The sequence below is a fragment of the Castor canadensis genome, chromosome X (assembly GCF_047511655.1).
Source record: "Castor canadensis chromosome X, mCasCan1.hap1v2, whole genome shotgun sequence".
In the NCBI taxonomy this organism is placed as follows: domain Eukaryota; kingdom Metazoa; phylum Chordata; class Mammalia; order Rodentia; family Castoridae; genus Castor; species Castor canadensis.
The window spans coordinates 74,149,040-74,171,942 of record NC_133405.1 but is presented as its reverse complement, the minus strand read 5'-3'; the positions used below and the strand labels follow the sequence as shown (position 1 = coordinate 74,171,942).

The following is a 22,903-nucleotide window of genomic DNA, read 5'->3' as shown; positions in this document are numbered from 1 at the left end:
TCTTTGTCTAAAAACATCTGCAAAACATTAAGAAGAAAGAAGTTTCTAGGTTTTTTAGATACTTTTTAATTCAAATTGCAGACTTCAAGAAGAAAATGGATGACAGATTTGCTTTTAAACCCAAACGATAGTAGCATACAACATTGGCCTGGTACTCCTGCTTCATTAGATCCCAATCTCAAGTTGTATTGCTTTTCACTCTAATGTCACTAAAAGGAAAAATTATTTAGTAATAGAATAATATTCAGAGAACACAAATATGCAAAATTTTAGTCACATATTGCCTATGCAATAAGCTTTAGGGCCTGGCCAGATCCCAAATTAGATATGGGATAAGGTCTGTGATCCTTTATGAAACTTTCTCACTGTCCTGGAGAAGAGGAAAAAAAACCCCTCATATCTTTATGAATTTAGTAGCTAAAAGATTGTTGTGGGACAAGGAGAGAAGCCATATGAAAAGGACCCATCTGACTCAAATTTCTTTACCTCATTTCAATCAATCATTTGATGCCATCTTAAACAAATATGGTAACAGTTCTGATGAGGACCTATAGTATTATTTAATGTTTGATGTTTCATATCCGGAGCATACTTATTCCAGATTTAGGGCAGAATGATGTCTAAGTGAGTAATCCTGTGTTCTAGGATCATGGGGTACAATAGATTTGCCATGAGTCTTTGTTTTGAAGTTATCCAAGGATTCCCCCCACCTCAATCCTGTACACTCTTTTGGAGGTGAATTTAGGGTAATGGACACCTTCCCCTCTAGCACTTTATAGCTCTATTCTTAAATGTAGTGGCTTAGAAAGAAGGAACAGGTTGAGCAGAAGATATGTTTGCAATAGTGTGCCCTCTCTGTTTCTTCCTAAACCTGGGGGCCACATCCCAAATATAGAATTGCTATTACTAGTGGAAGATCAATGAAGGAGTCCAGTTATCTTCATTTTTAGTGACATACCAGTGTCAGGGATCAGAAACATGTCTGAGGGGATCAGAAAGATGTGTGAGAGAATCAAAAGCTGCTGAAACACTTGGTTTGCCTTTAATAATCAGAAAAGAAGGAAAAATGCAGGATAACATTACACTGGTTTCTGGCATATCTTTACTGCTTAAGGATTTTAGAAGCTGTTCTGAAATGAGGTACATAGCAAATTTTCCAGAGTCTTGTTGAATTGATGGGATCCACTCTCAAATAATAGAAAACATGATAGAAAATATAGAAATAACTAACTAGAATCTTGGTCAGTTGGAGTATCAGAGGTGTCATGTCACCAAGATCCAGAAAATTAAAACAGATGTAGGAAAAAACCAACCAAACAAACAAAGCTGTGCCACCAGAGCAGGCTTATATTCAATCATCTGTGATGACAGCATACAGTGTCTTTTACTTCCTTCCCTTACTTCCCTCACAGTCAGTCTAATCTGGTGACAAAAGTATTATCTGTCATTTAAAATACAAGAATGACATCTGCATATTTTAGATTAATTGCCTTGCTCTTGGGATATAAAGTTTTCCACAGTTATTTTTAAGGGTAAATACAGAGGACTTCATGTATACTTTTAGAGAAACTACTAAGAAATAATTCATTGTTGTCATTTGTATCGCAGTATTTAAAATCTTAAATTTTAAATTATTATCCATAAAGTTTCTGAAAACCTCAGTGCTTGCTTAGGGGTTCTATATTACCCATTTGCTCTTTATAAGGAAATTGTAGAGAATGTGGTCCCAAAATATAAATAAAACACAAGTAACTGTGGAGGGAAAAAGCTATAATGCATGAAAACCAGTAAAAGCTGATACAGTAAAAGAGTTTAAAAACAGAAAAGGACACAGAAACTCTGAGATCTATTACACATGTTCCAGAAATTCTAAGTTTGTGTGGGGTACTGACATTCTCTGGGAAAGGTTGCCAGGTTTGAGTTCCTGGTCCTGATCTTTAAAGTTGAGAGTCTGACATTCTCAGTCTAAACACTCTCTATAGGGCCAAAATTTTATCCTTAAGAAAAAGAATGGGCCCCAGCAAACAAGTAGGAAAGAAATTCTTTCATTTTTGCTTAAAGGAAGGCTTTTTGGTCCCTGAAAAAACATACCACATCAGGTAGCCACCTACACTAAAATCGTGGCCAGCCCTGGGGTAAGGCTCTGGAGACTGGTTTTATTTTCCACTCCATCCTTGCTCTTTCTACTAGATCCATAAGGTTAGTTTTCTCCCCCACTTTCACAGGCTATTAATCCTATGAAACAGTGGATAGGGCACACTATCAAAGAGAAATTACAAGGACTGCAAATAAGTGAAAAGGGCCAGAGCGATCTGATTATCTTGGACCTTAGTTTTAAGCTTGGAAGTGCATAAATTTCCTTTTAAAAAATCCCCTTCTTGTCCAAATGCTCATGTCTGGTCTGAGACACAAGGTGAATATTCAGAAATGCTGAGGAAAATCCCCACAACCCTGTCAGCACTGAGAACAGGAAATACATACAGTTTTCCCACTGTAATATAACTTGTGATCCTCTCATCACTTTTACAAAGTGAAAATACCTGAAATTTAATGTGTAAAATAGAACTTTGTGAAACAGTGACTTGTTTTCTAAAAAGAGAGTTGGGACACACACACCCAGAGTGGTTAAGTTAGGATACACTAATAAGCAGATTCTTGCTGCATGCAATTCTAAACTGTCTGCTCAGTGTTTTATAGTACATATCTGAAGTAATTTAATACTTTCACCAGTGTTTTAACCATGTACAAATAATGAAGATTTGAGATCCACTATGATTCACAAGTTAAGCAATAGTCAAAAAAATGAATGTTTATTTAAATTGTTTGCAAAAGAACATAGCACGTTGGAGACATAAAGAGGTCTTCCCATTTTATTAAGCTGAGTCCTAGAGCCTAAATAAATTTAATTAAATCTAATTCAGTTCCTGATACACAAAAAGTAGCTGAGCATTTTAGAGGTGAAGGAGTATAAAGGTCACTAAAATAATGTCTTTGCTGGTAAGGAGTTCACAATTTTGTGGAATGGATTAGGAAGGAACATATTTCTGACATAAATAAAATGCTATGGTAGTTCACAAGTGAGTGTGATTATAACCAGGAAGCAAATAATGAAAGCTTTCATGGAGGAGGTAACATTTTTTTACAGTGGTCTTGAAGTATAGGCAGGATTTTAATAGATGTAGATAGTATAAAACAATTTAAGCTGAGGAATAAAACATAACATTGGCAATGGAGATAGGAAAACAGTGAGTGCCCACAAGGATTTTAATTTGGCTTTTGAGCCAATGGTTTTGTGCTTTTTCACACAAGGAAGATTCTCAAATTTTAAAGCTCATTAATTTGATTCTTCATGAAGCTTTTAAAAATGTAAATCCTTTGGTTCCAACTAACTCTTGGCAATTATAACATAGTCCATCCAAAAATATGTATTTTTAACAAGTACTGCAGTTAGCCTAGGGACCAGATTTTGAGAGACTTGGCTTAAGAAAACAGGAAATAGTAAAAATAGGCAACTATAAATCATATAGCTGAGAGCAAGACCCTGGAAAGTGGAAGCTGACTGAGAACAAACAATCTAATGTTTTCTTCTGGATGGTATGGACAGGGAAGTGGGTAGTGGCTGCAGTAGTATAAGTGTTCAGTACAGGTTTGAAAAATCTTTGGGGTCATTCATCCCCAATGCCAATTGGTATACACGGTTGTCCAGAATATAAAGTAATTGCAAACTGGGATATGTAAGGAAAGGCAATGTAACTGGGGTCTATTCACTAGTGATATGAGGCTGAGTGATGGGTTCTTGCTGTCTCCAAGTAATTAAAAGATTAGTTGTAGAGCAAAGGAACAAGATGCACTGTCTGCTGAAGAGGAAATGGGTTTCAAATCTCAGCAGAGACATTTAGACTCAGCTAAGTGAAAGAATTTCATGGCAAAATGGCAAGGTTCACAGTAGTTGCATTCTCTGCCTGTATATATGTGTTTTCATCTCTATGAGGTTAAACTATAGGGGACTCATGGAAGGTATTGAAGCTAAAATGAGTTGGGAGCCTGTTTGGAGAAGATATCCAAGAACACCTCTCTTTAATAAAAATAACCTGGTGGAAGATCCAGTAAGCAGAACTGGTGAATTCCATAGGAAAATTAACCCGGCAAACACTTTTAAAAGTATGTTCTTATTTCCATGTAGTTAGCTCTGACTATATGCACTTGCTAGACATGTTTCCCAGAAAGATTGTAAGCTATACGCTTTCGAAGATTTTCAAAAATGAAAAGGAAGGCTTGAGAGTTGCCATGTGTACTGACTAGAATCAGAAAAGAAATTGTTCTGCTTTCTTCTGACATTTGAGAATACTTACTTGTCATAATGTTACAATTGCCTCCTCCATACATACACACCTGTTCAGTTCCACATCATTTGCTGTCACTTGTGGTCTACTTTTTCTTGGTTTACTAAAGTGTGCACCTAACCAGAACTCTAAAGCAAAGTTGGTTTTTAAACAAGTGGTTGCCTATAACCTGGAATTAGATGGTTTCTGGGAAGGACTCCACTCCCCAAAATATCATCTCTATTTGCCACTAGTATGTCTCAAAGACCATAATTAGGAATTAGGAAATTTGACGATCAAGTATTTTCATCTTCCACTTTACTTTATTAAAACATAGATATACATTTTAATGGAGGCAAGTCTGATGGTATTATCAGCTAAAATCTTAATAAGTAATTTCAGCTTGCTCAGAGTCTCACCAAAATGATACAAGCTCTCCCTGATATTCAGTACTACCAGATTTCACCAGGATAAGCAATGTAATCTGATATAGCTGGAACATACTATTCAAACATAAGTTAAATTTAGTGGAGCTTCAGGTTTGTATGAACAGATGTATCTTCACAAATGAATATAATAACTTCCTACAAGAACTCCATATGAAATAGTTTCTGACCTATAGATCATTGGAAACTTAACATGTTGTATTCAGGCTCTGGTTATTTTTATCTTTTCTTTATTCCTCTTCCTAAGTAACTACAAATTGAGGAAGGACAGTTTCCTGAAGTAGGAAAAAATGCTTAAAAAGTCTGGTAAGCTACTTCAAATCTTTTACTTAAAATTGGAGTATGATCTAGTGCCTGTTACAATATAGATTTCTCTTATAAAAGGATAATTTCAAAGAACATGGTATGCTTTGCAAAAATGGCCCCTTCTTTTTTTGACCCATGACTCTTAGATAAATGAATATCTATACTGATTATAGCACAGTTGACCTTGAGTTTTCCCATGGTTGAAAGTCTCCTTGGTCAAATTTTCTACTAGAAAATAATGTTACTTAAATTAAGGCAAGACATCATTAGCTATCTCAGGAGGAATCCAGAGTTTTAGTGGAGATGCTCTATTCCAGAACATTTTAAGGCTACAGGCTAAAAATATAAAGACAAAAATTCATTAGATCAAAGAACCTTATATAAATGTATGAAAATGTTACAATAAAGCTATTTTGTATAATTAACATACACTAATAAACATTAAAAATTATGGCCACTGACAGAATGACCAACAGGAGTAGCACAGGCTTTATAATCCTTTATATAGGTTAGTCTTGAGTTTCAGTTCAGTTCACTTCAGCAAATGTGTTCTAAATAGTTTACATGGCTCTTCTCTTATGGGCTTATAGAATACACTGTACTTAGGATAATGTTTGTTCACACTGTATGGCAATTCTCTTTCACTAAATCATAAAGTCAAAGACAGAGGTCATGTGCCTTTTTCTTTTGTCTGTAGTTCCACTATCAAGTATGGTACCTGGAAAATTGCACGGTCTGAATATATACCTGCTGAGTAAAGATTTGATGAAACTGCCATGTTCCAAGACATGTTCTAGGTACCCCAGGAGATACGGAGGTATACAAATTGATACATTGTAAAAACCTTTGTAAGTGCCACAGTGTACCCCCAGCCAACAACAATAAAGTAAAAACAAAACAAAACCCACCCCATAACTTAAGGAGTTTCTGGACTTGCAGGGGGAGGGTGTAGTGGGCAGGAGGACAATGGCATAATTAAGACAAAAGACACAAATTACCATAGCAAAAGAAGAGGAAGTTAGGTACTATAACAGAGTGACAAATGGGCTTCAAAGAAAGGGGCTAGCATAAGAGTGTTTAGTTAACCACAAAAGTTTCATGAAGAGTAGGAAACTTGAGAAAGGGCTTTACAAACAGGTGGGATTGATAGGCTAAAAAAATGTTCCAGGTTAAGGTAACAGAATGATAAAATGCTGTTTATGAAAAAGAAAAAAGACAGTTTGAAGAGTAGGTGTATAATTGTGCTGGATTGCTGGGTATGTTGGTGGGGTAGTAGAAGATAAGGTTCTAAAGTCACGTAGCAATGTATTAAGGAAACCATTTACTGTCAAACTATGTACATGGTGATTTGTGGGAAGCAGGGGGGCAGGAATGCTTTTTCAACTGTTTGTCTTAGAAACAAATTCATGACAGTCTTATGAAGAATGGAGGGAGAAAATGAGGGATACAGAAATTAAGTAATAAATAAAGACTTGAAATAGAGTAGAAATGCCATTTTAAAAACGAATGGATTAAGAAAATGTGGTATCTATACACAATGGAATTTTATGCAGCCATGAAGAAGAACGAAATGTTATCATTCGCTGGTAAATGGATGGAATTGGAGAACATCATTCTGAGTGAGGTTAGCCTAGCTCAAAAGACCAAAAATCGTATGTTCTCCCTCATATGTGGACATTAGATCAAGGGCAAACACAACAAGGGGATTGGACTATGAGCACATGATAAAAGCGAGAGCACACAAGGGAGGGGTGAGGATAGGTAAGACACCTAAAAAACTAGCTAGCATTTGTTGCCCTTAACGCAGAGAAACTAAAGCAGATACCTTAAAGCAACTGAGGCCAATAGGAAAAGGGGACCAGGAACTAGAGAAAAGGTTAGATCAAAAAGAATTAACCTAGAAGGTAACACCCACACACAGGAAATCAATGTGAGTCAATGCCCTGTATAGCTATCCTTATCTCAACCAGCAAAACCCCTTGTTCCTTCCTATTATTGCTTATACTCTCTCTACAACAAAATTAGAGATAAGGGCAAAATAGTTTCTGCTGGGTATTGAGGGGGGGAGCGGGAGGGGGTGGAGTGGGTGGTAAAGGAGGGGGTGGGGGCAGGGGGGAGAAATGAACCAAGCCTTGTATGCACATATGAATAATAAAAGAAAAATGAAAAAAAAAAAATAAAGGAAAAGTATTTCCAAAAAAAAAAAAAAAATGAGATGATTATACAATATTCTACTTGCAGAACATAATAATTATAGTCATCATAATTAATGTTTATTGGATACTTAATGTGTACCTGTCAATATGCTAAATGTATTACATACATTCTCTCAGTTATTTCTCATACTGACTCTGCAGGTTTGATACTATGATTATTCTAATTTTACTGAGAAGAAAATTAAAAACCACAGAGTTTAGTAAGGTACTGAAGGACTCACAGTTATTAACTTAAGGAGCAAGAATTTAAATCCAGATCTAACTCTTAAACAGATATTTTTTCTCTCATGGCATGGTCTCCTTAGGAACATATTTAAAAGTAGGGAACAAGTGAGAAAGAGTCAATGTCTCCAAAACTTTGAGACAGGCTACATGGGGAAATACTGGTAAAGTTTGTAACAGTCATGAAATCTGGAGTAGAATCTTGTTTGAGTTGGTTAGATGCTGGGTTTTTTTGTTTGAGATATGTTTATTTTTATGATCAATTAATATATATTTACTAAAATTATTTAATTTAATAAATATTGAGCACTTAATTTGTGTTTTATGCAGTTCTTGACTCTTATATACAACAAGTAAATGAAACACACAAGAATCATTTCCTTATGAATTTTATGTTCTAGTAAGGAAAGATATATAAAACAAAGTAAATAAATAAAAAGAATATAGCATGTTGTTCATGGTGAATATACAATAAATAAAGAAGAGAGTTGGGTAGGTAGTACTGGCAAAGTTCAATTTTAAATAGGAAGAACAAGGAAAATCACATGAAAAGGTAACATTGGATCATGTGTGTGTAAAGAGTGAGTGTGGATGTGTAGGGAGAGGTGCATGGTGAGGTCAATTAAATTTTGCTCTCATCAAATTTTAAGTAAACAATGTAATATTAACTATTGTCATCAAGCTGTGTATTAAATACTCAGAACTTGCTTATTTTACAAATGAAAATTTATATACTTTGGTCAACATATTATATCCCTATTTTCCACTCTATCCCTAGCTCCTGGCAACCACCTTTCTACTTCCTGCTTCTATGAGTTTGACTTTTATAAATTCTAAATATATGATCGATTGTATTATGTGGTATTTGTCTTTCTGAGCCTGACTAATAAGTGAAATATCACCTAACATGATGTCCTCCATGTTTGTCTATGTTGTTCTGAATGACAGAATTTCCTTCTTTTTAAAGGCCGAATAGTATTCCTTTGGGTATATATACCAAGTTTTTCTTTATGTGTTCATCTGATTGTTGCTTAGCTTGATTCCATATCTTGTGTTTTGGGAATAATGCTGAAACGAATACAAAAGGCAGATGTCTTTTCAACAGACTGATTTCATTTCCTTTATGTACATAAACAGTGGGATTGCCAGGTCATAGAGTACTTGCATTTTTATTTTTTTTTTTTTTGAGGAACTAAGATGCTATTTGGTACAGTGGCTATACCAATTTACATTTCTACAAAAATGTAAAAGTATTCCCTTTTAGACACAGCCTCAGCAGCATTTGCAATCTTTCTTTATTATCAAAAGAAAGATTTTTTTTTCTTTTTAAAAATTTTATTAGCATATAATAGTTGTATAGGAGGATACATTGTGATATTTACATATGTGCTTGCAATATATATTAGATTTACCCCCTCTATAATTCTCCCTCCTCATCCCCTCCTTAGAATAATTTCAACAGGTTTCATTCTTTTATTTTCATATATGAATACAAAATAATATCTACCATATTCACCCACATTCACCTTTTCCTTATGCCCAAAAAACTAAAAATAGAACTACCATATGATCCAGTGATACCACTCCTGGGTATATATCCAAAGGAATGTGCTCCAGGATATGATAGAGCTTCTTGCACACCGATGTTTATTGAATCACTATTTATGATAATAGATATTCTTAATGGAGAGAGATGGTATTTAATAGTGGTTTTGATTTGCATTTCTCTTACTGATTAGTGATGTTGAACATCTTTTCATACACCTGTTGTTTGTCATCTAATTTTCTCTGTCACCTCAATGAAATTACTACCTTGGATAATATTTCAAAGATAAGAGGGGAATAATCTTTGACTGCAACAGCTCTTTCAATTATCAATGTTATCCTTGTGAGTTGTGCTTGTTTTATAACACCATATTTCTACATCTTCTTTATCTAAGAAATCTCAAGCGTTAAACCTTTTCATCCTGAATGCATAGTTTATGTTATCTATCAAGATTTTTAAAGAAAGTGAATACCATATACTTAAATAAAATATGCTATTTTACTTACCGAGCAATTTACTTATTATAACAATAACAATTCCTTTAGGAGCTGAATCATGTATACTTCAAACTACATGGATTTGATAATCCAAAGCAGGATGTTTCATAATTTCTGTTTCATTTTTGTTCTTCCCACATATCTTTAAAGTCTGTTAAGTCCTCCCACCTTTCAGCAGCCTTAAGGCAACTATCCAAGCCCCTAAACAAAAATTTGTTTACCTCAGGACAAGGGTCATTGACCCAGATGAGTCAACTTTCTGGGCATTTTGTTTCTCTTTTCTGGTGCTATGGTCTGCTGTCTTGGATAATTAAGAGGTGACTAAATGATCCATGTAAATGGAAGTATTTAAAGAGAGACTAGCTGCCCACTTATTTTTAAACATCTGGGAAGGATTTGGATAGATAAAATCAATGGCCCCCAAATCATGGTTCAAGGACAAATGCTGGGCTGACTATATCAAAATCATATGGGAAGGTTTAAAAAATTTAAATTCTGGGCCCTACCCCAAACATACTGAATCAGAATCTCTTCAGAAAACTAGTGCTTAAAAGACTTTCCGAGATGAGTCTGAAGATCTGTGAAGTTTGTGAACCACTGGTCTAGATAAGTTTCACAAATGTTAATATATAGAATGATCACCAGAAAGGAATTATTAAAATGCATATTCTGATTCTACAAGTCTAGTGCTGGTCTGAGAATCTTTTGAATTTCTCAAAAGTTTCCATATGATATTGGTTCATAGATTTGGAGAAACAAAGAGATAGATTTTATTTCTCAAGTTCCTTCTATCTATACTTTCTTGATTATAAAGTGCCTTGTAGAACCTGTAGTATATTATCCTTACTCACATCAAGACTTTCTATTCAAACTCATGTATTCTCTTATACATAGGACTTATCTTATTTTCAAAAATGTGCAAGATATCAGCTTGTTTTCTTTCACTTACAGTTTGTCTTTCTTTCTTACTTTTTAGCTTTCAACACTTATCTGAAAAGGTCTCAGAAAACTGATCCATCCAAGATAATTATCCCAGAAGAGTGGCAGACTCACTGTCTACTAAAGCAAACCTTTCTTTTATGTGAGGAAGAAGAAGAGGAAGAAAAAGAAAGGAGAAGAAGAAGAAGAAGAAGAAGAAGAAGAAGAAGAAGAAGAAGAAGAAGAAGAAGAAGAAGAAGAAAAAGAAGAAGCTACCAAACATTTCTAAAGAGATGTCTATCATCACATGGAGTTTGAGGAGCTGCTGTATGGCACATTTGTGATCCAAATGGGGGAGAACCAAATGTTGTGATGTCCTGGAAGGCCTTACAATATAATAAAGGAGAGGAGAAAATTACATCAACTTCTCATTTTCACATTTACTTGTATGTAGTTACTGTAGACAAATTCAAAAAAATGTACAGTTAACCCTTTGAAAAGTCCCCAAATCATTCTAGAGACTAATTGATGTGGCAAAAAGAAGATTGTTCTATACTCAGTCTCTCTAAACCATTGACCATACATCTTGTAGAATGAGAGGCTGTTAAATGTGAATTTAGGTTTTTGAATTACCATTAGGCAAAAACAATTTCTCTAGAAAGAGTCATGCTTGCTAATGATACATGTAACAGAACAGATGGAGACAATACAGATTTTCGGTACTTTATTTATGCAGTGACATACACTGTCATTCTCATGCCTGGTCTCATAGGGAACATATTAGCCTTGTGGGTATTTTATGGCTATATGAAAGAAACCAAACGAGCTGTGATATTTATGATAAACTTAGCTATTGCAGACCTATTACAAGTTCTGTCCCTGCCACTGAGGATCTTTTATTACTTGAACCACGACTGGCCATTTGGACCCGGTCTCTGCATGTTCTGTTTCTACCTGAAGTATGTTAACATGTACGCAAGCATCTACTTCTTAGTCTGCATCAGTGTGCGAAGATTTTGGTTTCTCATGTATCCTTTTCGCTTCAATGACTGCAAACAAAAATATGACTTGTACATTAGCATTGCTGGATGGATGATTATCTGCCTTGCCTGTCTTCTCTTCCCTCTTCTCAGAACTAATGGTGACACACCAGGCAACAGAACCAAATGCTTTGTGGATCTACCTACCAGAAACGTTAGTCTGGCTCAGTCTGTTGCCATGATGACTGTTGGTGAGTCAATTGGATTTGTGACTCCTCTTCTGATTGTCCTGTACTGTACCTGGAAGACAGTTTTATCACTCAAAGATAAATATCCTGTTGCTCAAGACCTTGGAGAGAAAAAGAAAGCCTTGAAGATGATCTTAACCTGTACAGGGGTATTCCTAATTTGCTTTGCACCTTACCACTTCAGTTTTCCTTTAGATTTTCTAGTCAAGTCCAATGAAATTAAAAGCTGCCTAGCCAGAAGAGTGATTCTAATATTTCATTCTGTGGCCCTATGTCTTGCTAGTCTGAATTCCTGCCTTGACCCAGTCATATACTATTTCACCACTAATGAGTTCAGAAGACGTCTTTCAAGACAAGACCTGCATGATAGCATCCAACTCCATACAAGATCATTTGTGAATAGCCATACCCCTTCTGACATGGCAACTGAATTATGTTAAATAAAGCCAAACTGAATGTGGCCTGAAACACAAGTATAGCAGAACACATTCACAATACTCCAAGCAACAGGGAAGGAAATACTCACAGAAAGCCTTCACAACTTTTCAGTTAAGTTCTATCTTGCCTGTATGGGGGATGTACATCTTTATAAAAGGACCTGTTTGGAGCATTATGTTCCACCATCATTGATGTTGATATGTCCTGTAGTAATTTGTCATCTAGTCTTCAAGACTTAAACTATAAAATTTCAATGACTTTCTATACAAGCATTTTTGCTCAACTGGAGTCCACAGTTTTGTGAACCTAAGTCACAAAGAGGTGATTAGCTTGGGGCCACAGTAAGCACTTAATTTTGTTTCTACAGATAGAGTCTTGATTTTCAGAAGTATAATTGTCTATTTATTGTAGCAATGACAGTTTACATTCCAACTTCATATTTTGGTTGTATTTTAAGTAGTATAGACAATATATTGCTCTGTGTAAACAAAATGTTATAATCACAAGATCATTTTTATTTCTATTGTGTGATTTATACTCTGGGGTTTGAAGACTCGAAAAGCTGTTTTCTTCATTCAATGTCAACATGAAGCATGATCTATCACACCTAGTTATTGAATGAAATTTTGAACTCAGGTCTCTGGTATGTTTAAACTAAAAACAATTCACAGATTCATGTACTATAATCCTCTGTGAATGTATAAAATGTCACATTGAATCCGTCTAGGGCAGGTAGTTTTCATGAGCTTACCCGAGATGACGCTAAGACCTCTAGACTCAGGGGAAAGCAGATAGGTGACAATCACAGTTGTGGCTCTCTTCAACTATTTCCAAAGAACAGCTCTGGAGATATATGAACCTGCCTAGTAGAGGAATTTTTCATCATGTTTCCAGAGTGACATTAAAGTCACTCTGACAGGTTACTGTACTTACTGAGCCTCTGGAAGAAATAGTGCACTAATTAATCACTAAGCTTAAGACAGAATAAAAAGATAAGGCAAAGTCAAACTCATCTCTTAAAATCGTCACCACACTGTATTTCTTGAATTATGCTGGGTGATGGTTTTCAAACCATCTCCACAAACCAGAGAAGGGTTTGGAGGCATTCAGTCATGTGGTCCTTTTAGCCTGCATTGAATTCTTTTTCCAGTCCAGCTTTGCCCAAGCCATACCATTCTGAAGCCTGCACAGCCTACCTCCCAAAAACTGGAGAGGGCAATTCTTTCACATTTTGAGAAAAGTACAGAAGAACATTTTGGCAGTCTTGGGTACCCCTTAAAATGCCTTGCCTGCTACCTGTTTGATACTTTTATGCAAGAGAAACCTGGGGTATGAGTAATAATTCAACCTCAGGTTGTATATATTAGAATATGCTGAGCCATGGTTCAGCAAAAATCTCCAACTTTTAAAAAATGCTTTACTTAAAATCTGTGGGATATGTAATAAAGACACATTTTACTTTTCATCCATAATGAATGCAGAAACAAGCAAGGTTTTTATATATTTAGAGGAAGGGGAGGTTTTAGGCACACAGTTATGATACTAATATGTTTGGGGGAGGAGAAATTGGTGAAATCAAAATGAACTCTAATACATCAGATTAATGGAAAGTTTTCTCTGGATAAGTGTTGATTTTGCTTCTACCTTGGTATTAAAATAATACCGTATTAAAAAAAAACTTTGTGCTGCTAGCAATAATGTATCTATGTATCTTCTAATTATTCATTTTAAGGTACATGTTTTGATGTATTAAATTAGTTTTAAGTGAGTGTTAATTTTTGTTTTAAAAAAAGTTAAGTATAACTGTGCCTGGTCTGTTTGCTTTACAGTGATTTGTGTTTGACTATAATTTAGTGTTGTAATAGGGTTGCAAGTAATCATTTTGTGAAATTGTGAAACAACTGTGGGTAATTATAATGGGAGACTCATGTCTATACTCTTCATGCTTGCTAGGTTCTACATTAAGTAAGAAACTACATTAGCACGAAGTACACTTCTTAAAGTCCCTTTGGTAGACCACTGATTTAATTTTGTTAACATTTATTTCACTTTTAGCATCTCTTTTTTTTTAAAGTGGAGAGGAAATATTTCTACATATAATTTATCCTTGTAGAAGAGTGGTTGAGGTTACAGCCCATTTGTTAGGCAGGCCATTGACACCATTCATGGAGAAGATATGTATCCAATGTTTTTATGCTACTCCTTATACTCAGGCCTGCCCATCCAGGTTTAGGTTTTTAACTCCACACTGCATCAGTATGTTTGGTTTTCTCCTCTATCCCCTTGTTCTTCTAAGCAGTAATTTGGTACATTAAGGTGCTAATGACATAGCTTAATATTAATTAACCCAGACAGATCTGAATCTCAAACTTTAGGATTAGGCATTAACACAAAGTGGTGACTTTCAGTGGAGGGATGACAGACACTGAAGAAGATATACTGGAAGTGAAAATATCTTTTTTTTTTGGTGGCATTGGGGTTTGATCTTAGGGCCTCATGCTTGAGAGGCAGGCACCCTGGCGAATTGAGCCACTCAACCAGACCTTTTTGTGATGGTTTTTTTTTTCGATAGGGTTTCCCAAACTGTTTGCTTGGGGTTGGCTTCGAACCGCCATCCTCCTGACCTCTATCTTCTGAATAGCTAGGATTACAGGCATGAGACATCGGTGCCTGGCTGGTAGGGAAAATATTTTGAACAAAGTGGGTCTTACAACAGTGTCTTTCAGGTTAGGTATACTAAGTACCAACTATTTTGCTTACTATTATGGAGACACTAAATTCTAAGAAATATAGCCCAAAGCATGGCTATCCACTTCCAAGATCTTTGTTTTTTTTTAAATTTCTTTTGATCTCTCTCCCTTCTAACTCTGGCCTTAATTTCCAGGAAAAAATCTAAACTAAGAATTAGTGTTGCAGCTACTATCCAGAGAGCTGCCTCCTTTTTGAGATTCCCGCTTCCTTGGTAAATCTTCTCTTTAGAGCTCTCATCTATCGCTCTTGGAGTTCTATGAAATTAAGGTACAAAGAGAAAATACCTTCAATTATGGTAATATATAATTAAAGATAAAAACTTCATAATTCCTTTATAAAGTTGTTTAAATTTTGATTTCAAAATGCAAACGTAATTATCCCAATAAGAGAAAAATTAAATATGGAGTGGTGTTCATGTTATTATTATTGTCTTTACTGTAATTATTATTGTTATTAATTTCAAATGGTTTATGTTTTCATCGTCACCCAATTAGTCAGCAAATTGTGTTAATTGGTAATTCCATGAAGAGGAACCATTTGCCCCAGGAACAAAAGACCAAGCTGCATTGATCTGCAAGAGTACATCAGTGGAACTCTTGTGCAACTTAATTTTTATGTCACCTTTTTTGTTTTAACTTCCAAGATACTGTGAAATGTTGCACTTGGAATTTATTTACAACTATAATTTATAGTATGCATTTTAATAATAAAGATTGCCTGTAATTACATAGAAATTCTCTGCCTCCCAAAGTCAATGCACATTTAATTACTTGTTAGGGCAAACTGATAGATTTGAGGATTTTGTTAGTGTTCTTATACACATGGACAAAAGTCCCTGAGGCTCTACTCTCCCTTCCTATTCACTGGAGAAGTGCATTCAACTCAGAGAATCACTTCACCCCACCCTACTCTTGTCCCCCTTTCCTATCATAGACAGACATTTTATTATTCATACCTTCCCGAAAACTATTCCCTCACTCTCAGTATGGACAAAGTCCTATATTTGTGATGAGGGGGCAGAGGGAATGTTTTCTTCTTAGTCTTAAGGATTGTTAAAATATGCCAGTGTGATTTTTTTTGGTGAAATGGGCAAGGGAGAAAATTATCTCCCACTGCCTGCCCTGTCCCCCACTGTTCTCAAAACAGAATTACTTAAATAGCAAAAGAATATTAAGTCAAGAAGATTGTCTTTGGTCCTCCTCTCAGCCTAATTTTCTTTTTCCTGCTTTAGTGATTTCTAACCCAACTCATCCATATCCCCAGGGCTTACAGGAAGTCCTGTTGTCTTCTATAATAACAAAGTTGTTAGGAATTATACATTTTGGCTGCCACCGAAAGACTTTACTAAAAAGTGGTAAAGGGTTTCCAAAAGAGGAATTTTTGGTGCTTGGTAGACTTGAAGAAAATAATGAGATTATAAATACATGAGCTGCCCCATGCTTCAGATACTCTCAAGTCATATAGAGACCTCTCTATGTTCCCTCTGAAACCAGCCCAGAAGTAACTTCATTGACTTTATTACCATATTTTGTTGCAGTGTGGAAGTGGGGGGGGGAGTAAGAGAGGAAAGTCTAAAGTAAATGTAACTGTTTTAACTTAACTTATTCTTCAGTTTTTAAAGGATGTGGTCTGTGTTTGGAGGGTGGGGAGGAGAACAAGTTGTAACTTTCTTGAACTTTATAGTGCATTTCCTCAGCAGAACTTCTTCAGCCTTAACCACTACTCGATTTTGCCAAGACCACATTTCTTCTTTTATTGTTGACTAAATTCTCTTCGTTTTGCTCCTTACTGCACATCTTCTGACTCATCTGTAGGCCTAACACTTATATTTGCCTTCTTGTAACTTTTCAAAGAATAATGGAGCAACTGCTACATGGGGATTACTGTCATTAGGGTTGGCTCTTTGATCCTAGAGTTTTCCTTTTTCTTTCAGGAGCTCTTCAAGTTTGATACTGGCCCATAATGATGCAAGTTTTCAGACTTTTCTAAACAATATTGAATATTCAAAACTTGCAAGAAGACTGGTAGAATTCATACATTTTAAATGTTAATCAAGGGGCTGGGATGTAGCTCGATGGTACAGTGCTTGCCTAGCATGCGTGAGGCCCTGGGTTTGATCTCAGCACCAAAAAAAAAAAAAAAGAAAAGACATAAATGTTAATCAAATAGGAGGACAAAAGTAAAAACTGAAGAAGAGATGGTTCAAATTATGGACTCAGTGGTGAGAAGTATAAAAGTAGTCATACTATAAACTCTCCATACCATCTTTGCATGTAGTAAAACATCTACTATTGTGTTAGAATGGTCTTAAATTGCATTAGTCTTCTATATCATTCACCAAGTTTAACTTTTACTATGATGCATAAAGTGTATAAGAAGAGTAATTGGTATAATGAATCCTTATTTTTCAGCTCAACCAATATGAACACATGACCAATCTTCTTTCATGCCTGTATTGATATCCCTACCTCAGATATATTAAAATACACGTCAAACATTAAGTAATTTAATCTGTAAATGTTTAAGTCATAATACTATGCAAATTAACTGTTCAATATATGGTCATAAGGTAATGAGGAATAAAAACTGATTTTAGATATTTTTAGTAATGGTGTTAAAAGAAAATTCCAACAAGTAAAATTCTTTTTTTTTCTTTTGGTTAATCTGAAAAAGTTCTAGCTCGGATAAAAATATTTATTATACTGATTCTGTTTCATTTAGATGAATCTTCTGCTGCAGAAGTATGATGGACATTAAGGTTTAACTCAATTCAGTGAGTCCTTAGTCTAATCTTACAGCTTTCATAGGAAAGAGTTCAATACTTTTAATTCCCCCAAATATAAAAATGTCATTGCCAACAGACTACATTTCTACGTTTTGGTCAAAATTACCCATCAAACAATATTTGTATAATAATATTAAAATGCATCTATGTAAATTATAGCCTGTAATTTTTCTGAAACCTATTCCAAAGTTATGTGAGCTCTATGAATACTGCTCATAGTTAGGTGGCTAGACTTCTCTAAAGCTTCCCTCAGGCATTCCACATTTTCTATTTTTGAATCTATCCTGATAAGTCTATGGTTCATTTGTTGTTGATGGAGTTGTGACCTAAAATACATAGGAACATATATCTTTTTCAAGTAAAAAATATCCACTGTGGCTGGAGCCTATTTTTCTTTTCTTTCTTTTTTTGCAAGATATTTGGGGATTCAGACCTTTATCTTAGAACATCAACATTTTTTGAGTGCTTCCTTAACCTGAGTAATACAAAACATTGCTTTTAAAAGTTTAATTCTCAGGCTGTTAAGCTGAGATGTCCTGTGCAAGCAAATTGAAGCCCAATGTAAATAGCAAAGTGAAGCTTAAACTTAACCAATCATAAAATGCCAAATAACTTCCAACAAGGGACTTCTACCCAAATAGGTAAATGCCTTAGCTATAGCCAATCAAGTATTTTTTTTACTTTGTTTCTGCATTAAACTTATAAAACTCTGCTGCTCACACTGCTTAGCAGTGTTCTCTGAACCTCTTCTGTTTCTGAGTGTTGCCCATTTCATGATTCATTGCTCAAATAAACCCTTAAATTTAATTTTTCTAAAGTTTTTCTTTTAATAGTATCTTATTGCAGTCACACTATAGGTAGTAGGATAGGGATCCTCTTGCCCTGTGGATGACTGGAAATTCTGAATATCTTCCCACTTGCAACTCACTGGCTTGAAACCAGTGACATGGTCCTGCCAAACTTCAGGGGAAGCTACAAATTATACTCATTATTATGAGTGAACGTGTAGTAAATTAAACATTATTTTATTATGGAAGAATTGGAAGCATAAAGGAGGGAATAATGTGTATTCTGTCATTGTAGGGATATTAAAACTACTAGAGATATTATCTGCTCTGAAGATATCTGGTCTAAAGCACAAACCCCAACTGTCCCTTGTCCTCATTCCATTTTCTAAAACTACCATTTATCTCTAATGGAGCAGCACCATCTTTTTCTCCTTAGGATTATTCAAATCATCCAATGGCACCATTACTTACAACAAAAGGAACAGCATCCTCTAGAAATTTAAAATTTTGTTGGCAGTTCCAAACAGAGTAGACAAGATCTAATGTCAGCAACATGAGAATTTAAAAGGTGGGCATCGGGAGTGACTGCACTGATCAGGGTTCCACCTATATTTTCTTTACCCTGTTTTTAAAAAAGAAGTAACACTCCCTTTTCTGGCTTCCAATCAGTGAGTTAGTTCAAGTGCAGAGCTTAGCATTGCTCTCAAACTAAACAGTTGAAAGAATTAAAATCATTCCAAAAGTTCTTTACAGTATTTGTTCCTTCTGCCTAGAATGTTCTTCACAACAAACTGTCTTGCTTTTTCTGTCAGTTTTCAAAGTCTTGGGGTTCTCAAAGTTGACCATGCTAATTGAAGTATTCTCCACCTCCTATAAGTAAATTTCTAATATATCATCTTAAATTTTTCCCTTATGGCTTCTTATAATTTGCAATCATTTTGTATACTATATTTTACCTTCAATTAAACACCTTCTTTTTTCACGTTTGTGCCTAGCCACAGCCTGAAACATAGTAAGTACTCAAAAAATGTATGTAGAGTGGATGAATATGCAATAGGTATAAATAAGTTGAATTCTGTTATCCAGCATTTTCTGAATGGAATGCTATATCAGTTGATGACTTGTGGTTTATAGTGAACAACAAATGTTCATATTGGTGGTGTTAACCTAGGCCTTACTGTTGCAGGAATCTTAAGCTGAGATATTGGACACTGAGGCAGTTTAGCAGGAAGCAACCTTTTTATTGCGCCAGTACAGACTCAGCAGACTTGTGTCCAAAAACTGAGCCCTGAGAACAAAGAGATCTCCCCTTATATACCCTTGCAAGCAGGTTACAGAAGCAAAAAGCAAAACTCAATCCATATATGGCTGCATGTGACTTCATTGGTTATTTCATTCTCCAAGTGCTATGTGACCTTCTTCATGTTTCAGTTCTTTAAGTTTTATCTCTCTGCTTTGTCATCCCTTCCCCCTGTCTCATTATCAGAACACAGCCTGTCTGTTTTCTGGTCCTCTCTCTGCTACATCATTCCCCTCTTTGATGCTCAGACCCACCTAAAGTCAAAGAGTATCATCTTGATCTAGGGGTTTGTATTTCCATAACATCATTACATGTGTGGCCATTTTTGTTTTCATACTGGCCTCCATAATGGTCCTGATAGATCACAATACCAGGGGGACCAGGCAGGGTAATATTAAGCATGCTTCTAGGATTAGACCCATCACCTCACTTTTTATGACAAATGTAGTCTAAAAAAAATGTTTTCTTTACTCTGGGACTTTTAGTATCACTTACCAGAAGCCTTGTAACCTGGGAGTATATGAGCTGATTTAATATCTGACCTGTTGGTGGGTAAATAATACAAAGTATGGCTGTGCAGAGGTCCCCAAAATACCTCTCTTATAACAATTAGTATATGGGGAAAACCTTGTAAGGGCCAACCCAAAAGGTAAGAGTCCAAGAGTGTAGAAGAGAGCAGGAGTGCATGCCATGTTTGAGCTTCCTCTGTGTGTAGACTAGTCAGCTTTTGGAGTGACTAGAGCAGGGTTGTCGTCCCATTGTTTGTGGTCCCCTGTTGTCTCTTGGGAAGCGGAGTTCTGCTGAGGAAGGGAGCAGATGTTCTGGAGGGTGATCTTGGATGGTGAAGCTGAGTTAGGGATACATTCCCACTTGAGAGAGGCTGGCTTTATTCTGGTGTGGCGCATCCAGGGAGCAATTTTTGTTACTTTAACTGTAGTGGAGATAGACAAGACAACAACAAAAGGGCCCTTCTAATAGGGTTTTAGTGGTTGGACATTTTATTTTTTTATCCAGACAGTATTTTTTTTTTACTGAGTAGAACTACTATGGCAACAACATATTATCAGTATATATGTCTACGAAAACTTGTTGTTTAAAAAAGTTAAAACTACCATCTTTAAGTATCAAAGGACATGTTTAGAAAAATGTTTAGAGCCAGTAAAAATAGTCACTTTGTCTTTATTTAAGTAGAAGACCCTGTCTAAAAATATGAGTTTGTGTCTGGAAGGGCTTTAATGCCAGATGGCTACACGTGTATAAGAACCAGTTTTTTAATCCTCCTGGCCTTGGTTATTTTTGAGAGGTCTGGCATAAGTGACTCCACTTGAGCTTTGATTGCATTCCCCTTGTCTCCAAACTGTTTGTCTCTGAGCAGTCTCATTTAAAGATCTGTCTGCCATCCAACTACTAATCAGGCCTGACCCTGCTTAGCTCCTGAGACCAGAGAAGATTGGGCATGTTTAGGGTGGTATGGTATAAACTGAAAATCTTTCTTGATTGGTCATTTTCTTTCTTCATTGTGAGGATTTGCACTTTCCTGGATTTTGTTTGTTTGTTTGGTTTTGGTCCCACATTGGGGAGGGGGGGGAATAATGAGCAGATCAGGTGGGAGTCAGTGGCAACTAGACCCTTTTGGCCAAATTTAAGAGACAAAGAGGCTTACAAGGAGTGGCTATTAGGCAGCAGGCTTCTAGACAAGGACAATACTAAACAAAATCCAACAAAAGCAGATGTCTAAAAACCTAATCTTGTTGACACATAAGCACTTATTAGAGTTAATTTTATGGACTTGATTGTAAATGCCCCAGAAGGATCAGAACTGTAATGACAAAAACTTAAAAGAGCCATGGGTAAAATTTTGATGGACAATTTAGCAACTAACAGAATAGTATATCAGTACCACTAACTTTTTGTTACCATGTTTATCTAAATTTTGTATTTTAGAAGGCTTGATATACTTGAAAAACATAAATATTTAGTATAAGGAACCAGCAACAACATCACAGCTCTATGAGGTTATATATACATATTAATTTAGTTGTTCTTGAAGTAAAACCTTAGATTTTTTTATCAGTTGTAGGGAGAAAGAACAGTTTTAGTAAACCCAAATAGCCCAGTCACAGACACATATAGTGTACCGACTGTGTTAGAATCACCCAAGACAACAGTTGTTTAACTATGAGGTCATCTAGAAAATTTTACATAAACTGTTAGAAAATAAGAGGCATGGAAGAGGCAGAGAGACACCTCAAACACTAGCACAGGGTTTATTGTTCAGACAGGAGCCCTGTGGAGGGGGATCCCAGTAAGAGAGCTAGAGCCAACTGCCATATACAGGCTTGGGCTAGATAAAGGAGGCTAGTGGAGAAGTACCAGGAAGGTCACTAAGGGATACTGCTGCTGGGCAACCAAGAAAGATAAGTTGTAGTTAGGTCATTGTCTGCTCAACTGTCCTTGGCATCCATCCAGGGAGATAAAGGTTAACAATTGTCCCTCTGTCAGTCTTTGGGGTTGGGTGGGGAGTTTCTAGAAAGCCATCTGCAAAGGGAAAATGAGTTCTAGTTCTAACATGGCTGTCCTCACTGTTAACCCTAACATAAACCAGCCCTAACATAAACCAACTGATAAATGAACATGACTCTGTTACCTTAGTAGTTAAAACCCTGACAAAAAGCACCAGAGAACACAGGTAAATATTTATGGGGACTAAGTGTGGAGTTAGGAAACACAGTGGCCAAGAATCATGGCTCAGATGTTGATAAGGGGTCACATTCCAGACTGTTGACATTAACACATTGTTCATGATATGCAGCAGGATCCCACCAACCTGTAGTCAATGGAGTCCCCCTAAAATAACAGGCCCAATCTGGCCATCCCTGGGCAAAAATTCCCTCCACTTGCCATATGGAAGGAGTAGGACTAATATCTCCACTCTGTTGAGTCCAATAAAAACTGGAGTTTTATTTCTTTATCCTATCTGGAGGGTGTACTTTGGCTTTGTTTTTTTTACTTTGCTTTACATAAGTAAATTTGTCTCAACCCTCATATCAGTGCAGCCGTACTCCCTATGCTCAGCTGTCTTCTGCCTCTCTGTGTTTTAATAAACTCTTGTTTTGATAAATTCGTGGATTAACCTGTAG

General features: G+C 35.9%; 1 protein-coding gene across 4 annotated transcripts in view; it reads left to right on the top strand.

The window, feature by feature from the left end:
• Positions 1–15,868, top strand: part of LOC109678628 (probable G-protein coupled receptor 174) — a 34,049-nt gene extending 18,181 nt beyond the window's left edge. For all 4 annotated transcript variants that reach the window (XM_074062751.1, XM_074062750.1, XM_074062753.1 and 1 more), the window contains one exon: positions 10,532–15,868. In XM_074062751.1, the coding sequence (XP_073918852.1) occupies positions 11,140–12,141 (1,002 nt within the window). In that variant the 5' untranslated portion in view covers positions 10,532–11,139 and the 3' untranslated portion in view covers positions 12,142–15,868. The remainder of the gene's footprint in view (positions 1–10,531) is intronic.
• The last annotated feature ends 7,035 nt before the right edge of the window (positions 15,869–22,903 follow it).